Source organism: Pteropus medius, unplaced genomic scaffold, assembly GCF_902729225.1.
Source record: "Pteropus medius unplaced genomic scaffold, Ma_sr-lr_union100, whole genome shotgun sequence".
NCBI lineage: Eukaryota > Metazoa > Chordata > Mammalia > Chiroptera > Pteropodidae > Pteropus > Pteropus medius.
This window is the reverse complement of record NW_024355205.1, coordinates 32,349,393-32,365,877: the sequence shown is the minus strand read 5'-3', so window position 1 is coordinate 32,365,877 and position 16,485 is coordinate 32,349,393. Positions and strand designations below refer to the sequence as shown.

The window sequence follows — 16,485 nt, the reverse complement described above, 5'->3', positions numbered from 1 at the left end:
CCAAGCAAAGGACATCTTGGTGGCCCCCCAGTTCTGGTAATTATGAAGAAAGCTGCTATAAACACCCGGATGCAGGCTTTTGTGTGGTCATGTTTTCAACTCATCTGAATAAATATCAAGGACTGTGGTTGCTGGATCATATGATAAGGCCATGTTTTATTAGAGATTTTTATCGAGAGGGTTGGAAAATGGTAAAGAATACTTTGAGCATTTTCATTGCCACGCCGTCTGCAACACCAGGACTCTAGCTGTTTTCCAAGGAAGAGCCTGATTCTTCCTGAAATGGAAATGAGGAGGCCACAGGAGTCTTGCAAAGAGACCTTGCACTGTGTACAAGGAGGTCCCCCCGCCTCCACACTCAGCTGATGGGCAAGGAGATGGATCTGCCTCTAAGACACTACGGAGCGCTCTACGCTGAGTGTAGAAAATAATTCGACTCTCTTCCGACCAAAACTAAATGGAAAAACTCAGGTAAAGTGGTTTTAGTAGAAGGAAAACATTTCCTTTTGTAAAATGAAATGGCAATGGTGCTTCCATTCTGCGGACGGATGGCCTTGGTCTCACAGGTGACCTAGAAACACCCAGATGGGCACCGAAGCGTAGCTGTGGCTGAAGAACAGGTGGCCCTTTTAGCTGAGCCTGCATGAGGGTTTGACCTGCCCTCCTCCGCCCAACTTAGTAAGATTAAGAAACCCGAACCACAAATGCCACTCGAAGGGGGCTTAGGATCTCGAAGAGCCCATGCAGTTTGGGGAAGGCGGGGCCAGGGTTAGTGACGCATCCAGTGAATGGTAAATCCTGTCACGTCCGGCACGGCTCTGGAAAATCAATCTGAGTGGGAATGGTGGGAGATTGAGGAAAGAAAGAAGACAGAAAGCTGGATCAGGAGGTCCACTGTCCACTGATGGTGGAGTAGTGGCCTAGCTTTATTTTTGCAAGCTGCTTTTATACAAGAGCACACAGTTGCTGGCTAAGATAAGATTATCCACACCCAACCCACACACCCTGCTATAATCTTTTGCAGTTTCGTCCGCTCAGGGTTATGAGCCTGCTCCCTACCTCGGAGCAACACCGCATCAGTTCATACTTCTCCATTCTCAGGAGGGTTCCTAGAGGCAAGGCAACTCTTGGTTGACCTCACAGATTGCAAGGATCTTGTCAGCTTGCAACTCGCCCTCTACAGGTTAGTGGAGGATTAGGGTGGGGTGGGAATTACAGGAAGCCTCTGTATAGCAAACAGCCGTACGAGTTAGCGCACATGCACACGCACACACACGCACACATACGTGTGTGCCCACGCAAGTGCACACACATACACAGAGACATTCACACATGTACACATGTTTATGCACATATGTATGCACACACATATATGCACACGCCACCCATATAAACTCATACATGCTATGCATATGCACACATACAGGTATCTACACATATGTGCACACTATACATATAGAAAGATGCACACTGCACACATGCATATTTACACATTAGCACACATATAAACACATATCATATGCACATACATATATATACGAACATGCACAGACACACACACAAATGCACACACATAGGAAGACACACACAGCAAACAGAATACAGCAAAAATCCAGGCTGCCTTCTGGACAGCTGTTGAGGTCTGGTCTCTAGGATCTTCTCCAGGGCTGGCGGCAGTCCTGCCTTTGGCTAACAAGACACTCCTTAGATCCTTAATTTAAATTCTCCAGAGTTTCGGTTACTTGCATCTAGAAGAATCCTAATTCACATAAAAGCCCCACACGTACCGTCAACTTGGAAAGAGAGTGTAGAGTAATATAAAAGTCAGTGAACTTTTTTTCTCAACTTGGAAAGGCAAAGTAACCAAATTCCAATATTTCCCCAAAAACCCAATTTATAACTTTGGCTTTCTGATTTGAAAAAGCATCAGAAGACCATAAATAATAATAATAATAATAACAGAGATTTTTAAGAGTGGATTTTAAGACTAAATTTTGAGTAAGGAAAAAAATTCTTTCTCCAAAATAACAACAACAAAAATAGCATATTTTTAAAATTTATTTTATAGAAGGTCACAAAATAGAAACTTTAGATTGAGTTATTTAAGGGGTTTATTCATTTGAGCGGTCTTTGAAACAGTTTATTTTTTTGTAAAAGCAAACACTCAGAAAGGCAGCTATAATTAATCTTAAATAATTTTGAAAATGCCTGTAAATACCCGGAGTGTGCAGAAATGTGTTTGGTTCATTTAATATGTGTTCAGTGAGTGCCTACTGCACACGGCCCCCTTCAATTTCCAGAACAAAACAAGAAGCAATCGAAAGTGTTACTCAGTGACACTGCCCCGCCTGGCACATGAATAGGCTAGTTCATCCCTGCACAGGCATGTTGTGTAATCCATTGGATCCATTGTAAATAACCAAATGTGGCTTTCTGGGCCCTTCCCTCCTTTTATATTCGGTAATTGCAGTGGCTGACACCAAGGATGTGTAAGAGGAAGAGAAAGGATGGGCGGTGGTCAGATACACTAAAATTTGTGCCCCTCCCTCCATTGCAAAAACAGAATCATTGAGAGCAGCCCTTTGTCGTTGTTGTTGTTGTTGTATAGGGTGGTACTTTGTGTTGTCCAGTGTTTTTTTTTTTTAAAATTTCATCCATCCCCCCCACCCCACATCAGCTTGTTCTCTATGTCTATGGGTCTCTGTTTCATTTTGTTTATTCATTTGTTTTGTTTTTTTAGATTTCACATATAAGTGAAATGATACAGCATTTGTCTTTCTCTGTCGGACTTATTTCGCTTAGCGTAATACCTTCTAGGTCCATTCATGCTGTTGCAAATGGCAAGATTTCATTCTTTTTATGGCTGCATAATATTCCATTATATATATGTTCCATATCTTTATCCATTTATTTATATATGAACACCTAGGTTGCTTCCATATCTTGGCTATCGTTAGGCTGCAATGAGCATGGGGTGTAACTGAGAGCAGCTCTGTACCCATGTTGGTTCCTTTCCCTTCTGGGTATCTCAAAATCTGGCTCAAACCTGCCAGCCAGTGAGAAAGGAAGCTCCCTAGTTAGACAGATGCTGAAGCATAAAGCTTAGATTCCATCGCCACAGCTTGAAAAAGAGGGACAGTTAATTCCCAAAGGACACGCGAGGAATTTTGTGCCTATTATGGCACAACAGTTTCGAAAAAGAATACCCTCCAGTCTGATCTAAGATTTCTGCCCGAGAAATTTCTGCAATTGTACCGAAGCGGTGCGTTTTGCTCAGTTTCCACCTGTGTTGTTGACAGCACATCTTTTCTGTTTTTCCTCCTTGGGGGAGACCACTGACGGTTGGTGATGCTAGTATCAGTGAAGGCGCAAGGCACAGCGCTGCGTTCCTTAAACTTACAAGGCAGGACAAAGATGGAAGTTACTATAAAATTTTATTTTCTAAGCGGGAAGAAGAATCTGACGTTTTATTACTAAATATGTCGCCTGCAATAGGACGAGGTCCCCGGGCGCCCAGATGTGAGGGCGTGATGATAACCCTATTTATCGAGAACCTTTGTCACTTCGCTCTGATAGTCTGAGAGCTCTTTGTCCTTCACGTTCCGTGCCCAGCACTGGCCTTGAGCATCTGAGAGTGCGCCCTGCATGGCGGGCCGTGCAGGGTGAGATTCAGCAATTCCCCGGGGGCATCACCCCCGCTCCCCATTTGGAAACTCAAGCACCTCTTCTGCTCTCAATCACCCTACCTCTCTCATTCCCTTTCTTTTCCTCTCCTCTCCTTGTCCTCTGCTTTATTTTCCCTCTTCTCTACTTTTCTTTGTTGTTTTCCTTCTCATTTTTCTGTTTCTTCCGGTACCAAGTGGGCAGAGGCAGCACAGGAATGACAGCAGGTGTTTCTGCCTGGCCCTTCACTGCCTGTTGGCTTGTGAGAAGGTCATTCTTTGATCCTCAGTTCTAAGAATGCAAAGTAATCATACTTGTTTGTGAGGATTATGCGAGCTAGTTTATGTGTACATCCATTGACTATTTAAGAGCTACCCAAATGAAAGCAGTCTTATTCTTGGAGTCATGCAGACAACTAAGATATGTCATCCTCTTTACTCTGCTGTCTGGGGAGGGAGAAGAGAAAGACAAAGGAGGCAATCCAGAGTCACTGAAGGAATGTGTGTGTGTCTTAGTAATAACTAACTGCATTCTAAAGTCGATTATAGGTCACTTTGTCTTTACCATTGGCCGAAGGGCAGACTTGTTCTTTCCTCCCTTAGCTTAGAGGCTCGCCAGCTGTGATACTTTGCTCTGCGTGCATTTCAGGTTCCCCTGCTTTCCCTTCTGGTGCTTTCTCCCCTCTCTCCCCTTTGTCTGTGTGCTGTAAGAGGCTTAGCATAAGCCAGGATTGAAAAGAGCTTCCTGTCCTAAGGGTGATGACAACAGGGACCCACCCAGCAACAGGTTGGTGTTTTTTCCAAAACTAGTGCCTCTTCCCCTTTGTCGCCCTTTTCAGAATGTCTGGCTGGGTTTACAGAGAGTTTCGACTCTGCAGAGTCATGCACTTTGCTGCACTTCATCTAACCTCTCGTGGCCTTTATCACATTCTTTTTTTTTTTTTAAATACCGGCTTTATTGAGATTCATATAATTCACATACCATAAAATTCACTCTTTAAAGGATAATTCTGTGATTTTTAGTATAGTAATGGAGTCATGCGAACATCACAACCACCCAATTTTAGAACATTTTCTTTAACCGCAGAAGAAACCCCACACCGTTTACTAGTCACTCCCCCTTATCCTCCTTACCTCTCCCAGCCCCTGGCAACCACTAGTCTACTTTCTGTCTCTATGGATTTGCCCATTACGGACATTGCGAATAATATAATATACGGCCTTTTGTGACTGGCTTCTTCTTGAACTTAGCATAGAGTTTTTCAACGTTCAGCCATGTTGTAGCATGTGTTAGTAATTCATTGCTTGTTATAGTTGAATAATAATACTCCATCGTACAGATATACATCTGGTTTACCCATTCATCAGTTAATGAGCATTTTTTGGGTTATTTCCACTCTTTAGCGATTTTGAATGATGATGCTATGAACCTTTGTATATAGGTTTTTGCATGGATGCATATTTTCACTTTTCTTGGGTCTATACGTCGGAGAGGAATTGCTGGCTCATGTGGTGGCTCTTTAACTTTTTGAGGAACAGCCAAACAGTTTTTCCGAAGTGGCTGCCCCATTTTATATTCCTGCCAGCAATGTAAGATGATTCCAATTTCTCCAGGTCCTCACATCACATTCTACTTTGAGTTATCTTTGCCTGTTTATTACTATTCCTGTTGGATTTGAGCTTCTGGAGGGCACCAACTGCCCTAAGGTGTCATAATAACAACCAAAGCACATAGCATGTTCTGGAAAAACTTCAGCTGTGAGCTGGATATAATTTTTTTTTTTTATTATAATCAGTTACAGTTCCTAACTAGATGGTAAGCCTCCTTTAGGAGGAAATACATCTCTTCCAAACAATCTAGCCCATAAACAGAGCTACCATTTATTGGGCCCTTACTGCATTTTTACCATATATGACTTTATTTTTCTGGTGCAGAAACTGAGATTCACTGGTTACTTGCCCAAGTAATTAACGGCAAAGCTGAAATTCAGATTCGAGTTTCACTGTGCATGTTGTCCTTCACAGTGCAGGAATTCTATTTTCCAGGGAGGGAGAAAGAGAGAGAGAGAGGATGGGAGGGAGAGGGAGAGGATTTCATCTGAGGATCTGTTTTCAATCCATAAGCTCCCCAAAGGCAAGGTCCAATGATTTCCTCCTTTTGTTATCTCCCATGGTACATTGTAGATAGTGGTAAGTCAAAACATTATTTCTGATTATATACATTTTGAACAACGATATATAACTAATAAGGTGAATATAAAAATAAGGTATCGTTGTCATGGTCTAGTCCAATTCTACTGGCGACTATATGTGATAATATACGGTAAGCATCTAACCACTTGACAATGGTCATGGAGCCCTAGCCTGGACCACATCACACTTAAATCTCCAAAAGTTGGCCTCTGTGCTTCAAAATGTCACCGCATGAGAACCACTGAGGCGCTGCCAACTTAGCTATCATCCGGCGCCCAAGACCCTGACTGGCGCCAACCAACTGGCACCAGCTGTTGGAAAAGCGGAAAAGGCGAGAGATGGTTTTGCCCCTAACCAGTAAGGCCGCTCTGAGGCTTCAGGCTGAGGGCAGGGCAATGAGCATCACGTGAGAAGAATCGCGCTCCCCTATTGGCCGTCCCTCCCGGCGGGGCGGGACACAGTAACACGGCGGGGACCGGCCTTAAAGGGCCCACGCTCCGTCCGCGGGAGCTCCGCCCCTGGGGCCGGGCGGGGCGCCGCGGGGAACAGCGGGGACCCGGCGGCTCGCGGGGGCTGCGTCTGCCCGAGCTGCGCGACCGCGAGAGGGTTAACCGCGGAGTCCGCAGACGGGAGAGAGCGAGGGCCCGGCGCGCGAGCCCGGCGCCGCCGACGGGGGCGCGCGGGCGCGGGGATGGAGGACGGCGTGGCCGGGCCGCGGCTCGGGGAGGCGGCCCAGGCGGCCGAGGCGGCCGGAGCGCGACCCGGGTTGACGCTGCGGCCCTTCGCGCCATTCCCCGGGGTGGCCGAGGCCGACGAGGGCGGCGGCGACTGGAGCTTCATCGACTGCGAGATGGAGGAGGTGGACCTGCAGGACCTGCCCAGCGCCACCATCGCCTGCCACCTGGACCCGCGCGTGTTCGTGGACGGCCTGTGCCGGGTGAGGGCCGGGCCGCGCGGGCCGTCGGGCGGAGGGCGGACACCTGTTGCCCGGAGGAGGTGACCGGCGCGGGCTGCAGCGCCGAGGTCTCCAGCCCGGGCTGCCGGAGGGACGAGGAGGGGACCCTCGGGGACGTGGCGACCTGCCGCGGTCACCTCCTGTCCCTGTTGGGGGAGGGGTCGCCCTCCCCGAGGGTCCCAGGTCCCCGAGCGCCTGCCGGGCCGCGCGCGCAGCTGGCCCCGAGGGTTTTCGGCTCCTGGGCTTTGGCCCGAGCTTGGTAAGCGTCTCCCAGCGACGCCCCCGCCCCCGGGGGAGACGGAGTGGGAGAGGATCGGGCTATGAATTATAGCTCGTAGTGGCCGGGGAGCTTGTGCCGTCACCCTGAGCCCTGAACCGTCGCCCTACACTTACTGGGGGGAGGGGGTGGTCACCTCATTCATAGGGAGGAGGAAACAGCCGTTGAGCGGCCGTGAGTCACAGTGTCCTCAATATGCGGCTTGGGAGAAGAACCAATGTTTGGGTGAGCATCCGTGGTTGCTCATTACCCTGCGGTTGGCCAGTTTTGGTTGAATGGTGTTGGGGGGAAGAGGCCCACTTTCTAAGCCTTTAGGACATTTAGTTAGGAATCTTGCTCCCTGAAGGAGTGACATGCCGCCTTGAGGGACAGTTGGTACATTGGGAGCACCGCCCCCCCCAACCCCCAAATCCATACAGTGTAGATACTTTAGAGGGTGAGGGGTGAGTAATCAGTGGTGGGGAAGAGGAATTTAATTCAATTAGTATGCAGAATAAAATTTGGACAGTGTAGGCGTTGCAGAATGAAACCTGCCTTTGAGAGCTTTGCCCTAGTTGGGAAGCAGCTGTCAGAAAGCAGTGCCTCCCCTGCTTGGTTCTGGGTCTGCGTAGACTGTCAGGGAACTGTAGTTCAAGGCTGTTGCAGGTAGGAACACCGCCGTGGAACAGAATGGTGGGCGTAAGTCCCACTGATTTATAATTTATTTGCCCATCTCCTTTCTGAAAGGATTGGCAGTAGCCGCGTGCTTAGGGAAGCTTCTGTGCACACTTTTTAAAGCAACAATTGTCACAAATAGAGGGCCGCTCTCATTCTCAAACCTCGGTTCCTAAGCCAGGATCCAGTTAGCATTTCAAGTGTCTTTCTCGGGGTCGTAGGCCGTCTCTCTAATGGAGCAAGGGCAGGTCACGTAAGACCCACTTGGGTGTCTAGCAATTCACAGTTTTATATTCTTTCCCGGAAGTGTTGCGGACAACCCTGAACTGGCTTTGTATGAAATTCTGCCCACTTTACTTGCTATTCATTTAAACAAATGTTTATCGAGACTCTGCTATGGGCCAGGCATCGATCTAGGCTCTGAGGACACAGCGGTGAATAAAATAGCATTCCCGCCTTCAGAGCTGACATTTTTGGCGTGGGAACCACCAAATGTGTCAGGAGGTGGTAGTGCTGTAGGAAAAAGTAAGACTTAGGAGGAGGAGGAGGAGTGGGGAGGTGGAGGTCTGGGAAGGGAGAGAGATTGCTGTTTTATAGCAGATGATGAGGGGAGGTCTTACTAACGAGGTGACATTTTGAGCAGAGACAGTGGGCTGGAATTATTCATTTCACTGGTTTCAGGCACTGTTTTAGGCCCAGTGGATAGAGCGGTGAACATAAGGAGCTTCCTGCTTATATTCCAGTTACTGAGGTGCAGGTAGGCTCTAGAAAAGAGTAAGCGGACATGGTAATTTCAGATAATGATGAGCGCAGTGGAGAAAATAAAGCAGGGTAATGTCACAGAGAGTGACCAAGGAGGGGCTGGGTCATATCAGTCAGGCCCTAACAGGGACCCTGTGGTGGTTTGAGAGGTCTTAATGAAGAATTGGCCCATCAGGGAATAAACAGGGGTATTAGATCAAGGGGAAGAAGTAGTATTGCTGGAACCCTTGGAGAGGGGAAGGTATGGAATTGAGATGCTAATGCGGGGAGAGGCAGGAAAGAATCACCCCGGTTTGCCCCAGGCTTTCTGATCTCATTGGCAGAACCCAGAGGCTCAGGAGCCGAGCAGTACAGGCTGTTGGTGGGGTCAGCCTTCCAGGGCCCAGAGAAGGGTAGGGAGGGGTGGAGAATGGCTCTGGGGACAGTGCAGGTGAGAGGATATGCAGAGAGGGGTCAGCATGTGGCCACTTTCCATCGAGTGGCCCCAAAAGGCCTCTGCACTGCTTCAGTTTGGCTGGCAGGAAGAAGCTCCTTGTGTAGAGTTTGTGTGGCCGGCATCCAGGCAGAGAGAACAGCAGATACAAAGGTTCCAAGGCAGGGATGACCCGAGTGCATTCAGGGGACATGGAGGGGCCTGCCTGGCGGAGGGGTGAGTGAGAGGTTGGTGGCGGCTGACGTTGGACACAGCCAGGCACTGGTCCCAGAGAGGGCCTCGGAGGCCACAGCAGGGATTCGGATGTTATTCTAATGGCAAAGATGAGTGCAGAGTGTCTCTTGGGGAAGGAAGGTGGGCGGGCAAGGGTGATTGGGAGGCTCTTGCTATTGTCAGGGGACCCTCTGAAGATGTCTGGACTGGGCTGGTGATGCTGGAGGCAGAGCAAAGGGCAGAGCGTCCACTTGAGCCCGCCCTCCATTCGGAAGGTCAGGGCTTCAGAATGGGGCAGGGGACCTTCTGAGTTTGGTTGCCCACCTGTAGGGTCCTGTCAGGTGTCAAATAATCGGTGAAGACACAGAAACCCACTGGGCTAACGGATTCAGAGTCCCTGCAGGCAGACAGCTTTACCATGAGAGCAGAAAATGCTGCAGGCCGTCCGCAAGCCTTCCAGGAAAGAGATTGTTTCTCCCTGAGCTAGAACCACCTCTGGTGGGAAGACGTGGCTTCTGAGGTTTTGCTCCGACAGCCTTATTATTTTTAAGACCATCCTTCCTGGAGGCTGGCGTGTCCCCTTTGGGCAGTGTAGTAAATGTGACTGCTTCAGGTGAGCAGTGTCTGACCCTTGAGTAGGTGGACCGTTCGTTGACTGCACGGCTGACACAAGTCCCTGTGCGGGGGCGCTGGCCACCCCTTTCTGTAACCGGTGTGTCGGAGGGTCACCTGAGTGAGTGACAGTGTCTTAGCCCTTTCTTCTTCTATAAGAAGACGCCACAGACCAGGCGGCCCACAAACAACAGAATGTCGTCTTCACAGTTCTGGAGGCCAGCGTGGTCCAGTGAGGGTCAGGAGCGGGGCTCCTCCTGGGTCGCAGACCTCGGCTGTGTCCACACAGAGAGCCCTCACAGGGATGCGGACGCTCGTTGCGTGTGTGTGTGGGGGTGTCTCTCATAAGGGCACTGATCCTGTCATGAGGGTTCCAGCCTCGTGATCTAGTCACCTCCCAAAGCCCCGCCTGCTAATGCCATCTTTGAGGATTAGGGTGTCGACACGTGAATTTTGGGGATACAAAAACATCCAGACCATGGCAGATGGTGCGAAGGAAAAAGACTGTGTCAAACTTCTTCCCATATGTTCATATTGTTCTGTAACTTTAGTCTTAAAAGAAAGAAGGAACCTGACCTGAACCACCAGTTCATTTGGGGGAATTCACATCAGAAGCCGTTTTCTAACCATAGCAGTTGGGTCTGATATGTGAAGTTTGTTTTTCTTAGCTGGATCATCATCAGTTGTAAATAATTTATAATATGTTCATTAAATGTTTATCTAAAAAATAACTGACACTGTAATATTAGATTCACACTATTACAAATGAATGAAAACTTATTAAAATAAGATTATTTTCTGTTGTACAAATATTCGCTTAGCATGTTCATCACTGTAGTCGTCTGTGAACGTTTTTTGTCTTTACTGAGAAAGCAGAGCAGTGCCCTGGACCAGTACCACGTGTGCTTTGGGTTGCTGGCCATGCTTCATGGTTCCTCAGGATGAGAGTTTGTTCGGTCCTCACTGAACTAACCAGAAATATCGGAGTTCTCAAGGAATATTCTGTTGGTTCCCAGTAAATGTAGCTCCATACAGTAATAGGCATGATACTATTTTTTTTGTTGTTTGAAACATGAATGTATATTTGGTTGAGAGCTTCGCCTGAAGGTTAAGTTGGAAAATGCTAATCATAGGAAAACTGAGTCTTCTAGTGAATAAACTCACCTTTCTTAAAACAAATGCCCACTTAAAATTTGTTCTACTTCCATGGCTTTCTTTTAATAACAGGAAATATTTCTATAGGCATAGAAGGAGTTCGAACGATGCCCTTACATTCTTTGTGTCAGTGAAGACCCTTGAACAGTTTGAAAAACCCCCACGCCCAGGCCGCCCCAGACCAGTTCCAGCCGGGGCCCCAAGGCCACCAGGAAGCACCACCTGCAGAGCGTCCCCAGGTGCTTCTAACTGGCAGTCACGTTGCGGACCGTGGTCCTGGCCAGGGTCACTGCTGTATCGTGAAGATTATCGGTAATCGATCATCGGGGTCCTCGAGTCTGACGTGGGAGTCAGGCCCTCGGCCTTGATGCCCCTGCGCCCGGTGGTGTTTGCTCGTGTAGCCAGCAGGCAGGGTGACCGGCCCTCAGCCTGAGAGCCGGAGCCTTCGGGCAGGGGACCCGTGTGATGAGAACATTTTCGTTAACACGGGGTGGCCTCTCTCCCCTCCACCTTGCTCATCGTCTCACGCAGCTGCTCACTCCTCCCAAATATCAGGTCCCGACTTCCCCTCTCAACTGTTCTTTAGCAGACGAGATATCGTTCGATATCGTTCGATAGAAATTTGATGGTTGTAACAATTTTAAGATCCAACTGGTAAACATAGTTTCTGCTCCTAAGGTTGTATGTATTTGGCTGCGCTTCCCATTGTCTGTTGCCGTTACGAGTCCATCTGTGGCAGCATGTTGCACAATGTGACATTCTAGCAGGATAGTGACAGTTGGGTTCTATTACAGTGGAAAATCCAGTCGTTTTTAAGCCATTTTCACTTTTTGCCCAAATGCCATAGGCATCTGGTTTCTCAGACTTAAATTATACATAAAATTTCCCCTTAAACCTCCTTAAGTATGGAGGGAGATTAAACCAGTATTGTATGGTTTAATTTGTTTGGGATGTTCAGAATATTGTACGTGTAAAAAAAAAAAAAACCCTCCATGTTATATAGGTGCAAACTTTACTTTAGAGGTTATCCACTATTTCCCTAACTTTAGAATTTCCGGCTCTTAAATAAATCAAGTGTTTTTCTTCCATCTTTTGACCCTTCCTCACCGCTCCAGTCCCCAGCAAGGGTTTGATCCCCTTTGCAGCCCAGTCTGCCGCCACCATCCATTAATCACGACATTTTTTTCTCAGGTAGCAGTAGCTTTCGATGTTATTGCCGGCAACTCCAGGCTTTTCAAGCCCCAAGACAATTACATAAGGGAGCAGAGAATAGGCTTCGTGATAGGACAGGTAGCTGAAGCCGAAGCCGAAGCAGCTGGTCGAGTCCAGTGTTTATGTTTCAGGTCGAATTCTTTCTTTCCTTTTTAAAAAATGTCATCAGATGACACGGGCCGCTCTTTTCCATACGTGTCACTGAGGGGCCTGTGCGCCCTTTTCTGCGACGGCATCCCCCCTGATACTGTACTAGCAGAGTTGCGCACATGTCGGGGTGTGTCGGATGGAGGGGAGGCAGACCCCTCAGTGTGGTTTCTACTGTTAGGGCGCATTGCAGGGGCTGTGGGGGGCAGTGCCCGCCGTTTGAAATACAGTTGGGTTGTGAGAGAGAGTTTTTTCCTTTGTAAATACTAATCCCCCTCACCACTTGGGGGTGCTGATGGTCAGGGAGACAGCAAATGACTCTGCTGTGTTCTGTGAGCTTCGACGGGCGATGGGAAGTAAAAATGGCTCTTCTACCCTTTTTGGGCAAAACAGAAACATTTTCGGAATATAACGTCAGGAAAATATTAATTACCTTAACTCGAAGTTTGACATTGGGGAAGGGGTTGGCTGGCTTCATGTATAGATTTCAGTCATGGTAGAAATCCTTTACTATACTTGATTTAGTTGGTGTAAAGTGGTGTTATTTCTTTTTTTAACCTCTAAAGATTTAATGCTCACATTCCCCACTGAAGTGTGCACAAAGGAGTCAGGCGAAGGGTATGGGTCTCAGGCTTTACCACTTACGGTGTGACTCTGGGGAAGCTGTCAAATGGGCTCCTAATAGCACTTACATCTTACGATGCGCATAAAATGCCCCAAAAGTGACTAGGACATGGTAAACACACATTATGAGTTAGCGTATCAACTCTCTACAAACTAATTCAAAACTTTGTGGTTCAAAACATCAGACATTTATTCTCTCACAGTTCCTGTGGGTCCGGAATCCGGGATGGCTTATCTTGGTGCCTCTCCCTCCAAGTTCGCAATGCAGTGTCCGCTGCGGTCTCATCCGAAGGCTGGCCTGAGGAAGGATCTGCTTCCAGGCCCAGTCACTGGTGGTGGCAGGATTGCATTTCCGGTGGGGTGTCGGACTGAGAGCCTCGGTTCCTTGGTGGTTGGTGGCTGGAGCCCTCCCTCAACTTCTTGCCCCACGGGCCTCTCCATCGGGCAGCTGGCCACATGGCGGCTGGCCGCCACCAGCGCAGGCGAGAGAGGGCATGCCAGTCGGAATGGAATTCAGTCTTTGTAACCTAATCTCCGAGGGCTGGCCACCACTTTTGCTGTGCTCTGTTCATTAGAAGTGAGTCAGTAAGTGCAGCTCACACTCGGGGGACAGGGGGCTCACCCTAGGGTGCTGGGGGTCACGGGGACATCCCACAGGCCCCCGCCACAGCAGCTCTTTGTTAGTAAATTTTTTTCTTCGTAAACTTTTTTTGACTTCTGTGGCGTAGTTAATATTCAGAAATGTTAAGGCGTTTCCTAACCTCATATTTCCTAGCTTCAGCCCTATAAAAGGATACAGTGTCAGCCTCCATCCACATCGTGGCATAAAACACCTCATCAATAGGATTATGACGAGGTTACTAAGTTTCTGACCTATCAAGAGCTGTCAGTCACTCACTACATTTCCGATAAAAGAGCTCAGGAAACTAAACCTTTTTTACATTGGGAATGTCCAGTACTTTTCCTCTCATTACTAGTTTAGCAAGTCACTATGAATTTCCCATGTGTGATCATAATTAACACCATAGCAAGAGATACCGAGGTCGGCCTGATTTCCGGATTAAAAAACAAAAACGTGACTTAATTCAGAGAGCTAATTATGGATTTTTTTTTTTTCTCAACGTAGCAACCGTTTGTTTTACTTCATCGCTTTTATATTTCCTATCCAACTTTCTGCTTTATTTCAAAGATAATAAAATAGTTTCTGTTCACGTACGTGCTTTATGTGTCATATATATCCTTTCATCTTCTTACAAGAATTCTGTGAAACGGGTACTGTTATCATCGCCAGGGGAGGCCACCAACCCACCCCAGGTCACAGAGCCCGTCAGTGCTGGTCTTCGGATGCTAGCCCGCTGTTAGCTGACTCCGGAGGCCGTGATGAAGTCACCTGAGTCTGCAGTGACACGCGTGACTTTTCATCTCGCTCACATCTCGTTTAAACCCTAGGACGGCGGGGCGAGGAGTTTTGTGTCCACAGGAAACCGAGGGGTTCTGTTCTTTCAGTTGCTTACTTGGGTTTCATGGGCGCGTTGGAGTGCTCATGGCTCCGGGCACCGCAGTGGCCTGAGCGGTGGTCTCGTGTTCACGCGAAGGCCCTGCCCGGGCCCTGGAGCCAGACAGACCCGGGTTTGAATCCTGGGTCTGCCACTTTACTCGTTCATTCATTCATTCGTTCATTCATTCATTCATTCAACAGATCCTTATTGAGGGCTGTGCTGGTCATAAGGCCAGCTGCGGGACCCCAGGTGAGTCATTCACCATCCCCAAGCCCGGACTCCGCAGTTGCAGAATGAGGACAGTCATCCCTGCCGTCATCCCCACCCCAGGGTCGTGGTGGGGTCAATGTAAGGGGCACAGCCCTAGACAGCCCCCAGTGAGGGGCAGACACTAAGCCTTCGTGGAGCTCACGGCTAGCAGGGAAGACACAGAATTAATTTCTTTTATCGCATGTTACGTAAATATAGCCAAAGGGCTTTATAGATCTGTAATAAACCATGTGTCCTTGGGCGAGTTGTTAACCTTCCCAGACCCCAGTTGCTTCATTGCTGAAGCGAGTGGCTTGTATCAGATCATGTCTGTAAGGTCACATCTGGCTCTCAGAAGCGGATGGCTCGTGCGCCTGTACCGGCGGCACGTGGCCCCGCTGTCCCCATGCCCCCACAGGTGAAATCCAACTTTCCAAGCAGGAATTTCTCCAGTGTGATTCCAGTTCTCGTCCTTGTGGTCTTTCCAGCCTTCCGTCCGCAGGGGAGCAGAACGGCACCCACCCGGCTGCGGTTCTTAACAAAAAGGTGGACGAACGAGAGGAACACAGTTACGCATGCATGCGAGCACACGCCACGCAGGGGAAGCCTCGGAGAAACGTCACGCGAAGCGTGATGTAGAGCTCGGCTTCCGGAGCCCCCTCAAGAAAGAACAGTGAATTTGCAGAGGAACGACGGGGCGGAGAGAAGCAGCGTAGGCTTCCAAGTCAGGGTGTGGGCAGAAGCACCTGGGGTTAGGCCGTTGGCGGAGCCTCTGGTCCCATCTCCGCGCGGCTGAAGGCCTACAGTCCTCCCCACGAGGGGGGAATTTATATCCTGCTGTAGGCAGAGAGGGGGAGAGGGTACAGGGAGCTTCTCCTGCCAGCGCCAACGCATAATTGCCTCCAGCTCAAAATAACTTATGTCAAAGAGGCATATTTCGGGGTGACATATTCCGGTTTCTTTCCCACCCATACTCCTGCCTCGTTCTGCATTGGTCCATGGCAGGCCTGTCTGCTAGTTTGTAACTAGAGAGGACGTGGATGTGTCACTTAAACTCGTTTCTGTAATCAGCCTTGGGAATTTACGTAGGGCTGACCTGAGCGGAGTCTGTGTCAGAGGGTTTCACCGACGCCAGCATCGATTCTGTCCAGTGGCCATTTCAGGGTTCGCCAGAGATAGATTCTCACAAAGCCAGTGCTCTTGAGTGAAACGTGTTTTTAAAGTCTGTCACTGACTGGGGACTTTTCCAAATCTCCTGATACCTATTGCTTATTGATAGGGTGACAGTATGTCGCAGTCTGCATGACAAAGTACATAAGTAGTTGTATATATTTAATTGCACAATTATATAATTATATATTTAATTGCACAAGTATATAATTAATTGCACAATTAATTATAAGCACCCTGTTTATTTGGCGCCCCATTTGTGCCACATGTTTTATATACATCGTTTTATTTAATCCTTCTTACAACCTGCTAAGATAAATACTGTTTGTGCCCTTCTCCCTTTGCAAAACTAATCAGCACGTGGAATCCATGGCAACTGGACGTCTGACTGGATGCTGTCACAGGACCACTCAGGAAGGGCTCAGCCCCAAGCCTGTCATTTCTCCAAGGAGGAATCAAGTCTCAGAGAGGAGGTGGTGTTAGCTCAGTGGCGCTATCTGGACGTTGGCAGAGCTAGAACTTGCACTCGGGTCTCCTTCCTCCTGGTCCACTGGTTTTTATGCCACTCATTTAATTCTCTGTGGTATAATGTCCCTCCCTCCCCCCGACCCTTACCCCAGCCCAAAGAACTCAGAGCATGCGAACAGTGGTGAGGACGTCTAGAGTCA

At 48.5% G+C, this 16,485-nt stretch overlaps 1 protein-coding gene across 1 annotated transcript in view; it reads left to right on the top strand.

The window, feature by feature from the left end:
* The first annotated feature begins 6,392 nt into the window (after positions 1 to 6,392).
* RCAN1 (regulator of calcineurin 1) overlaps positions 6,393 to 16,485 on the top strand; it is an 81,294-nt gene continuing 71,201 nt past the window's right edge. The window contains exon 1 of the mRNA XM_039857970.1: positions 6,393 to 6,792. Coding sequence (XP_039713904.1) covers positions 6,547 to 6,792 — 246 coding nt within the window. The 5' untranslated portion in view covers positions 6,393 to 6,546. The remainder of the gene's footprint in view (positions 6,793 to 16,485) is intronic.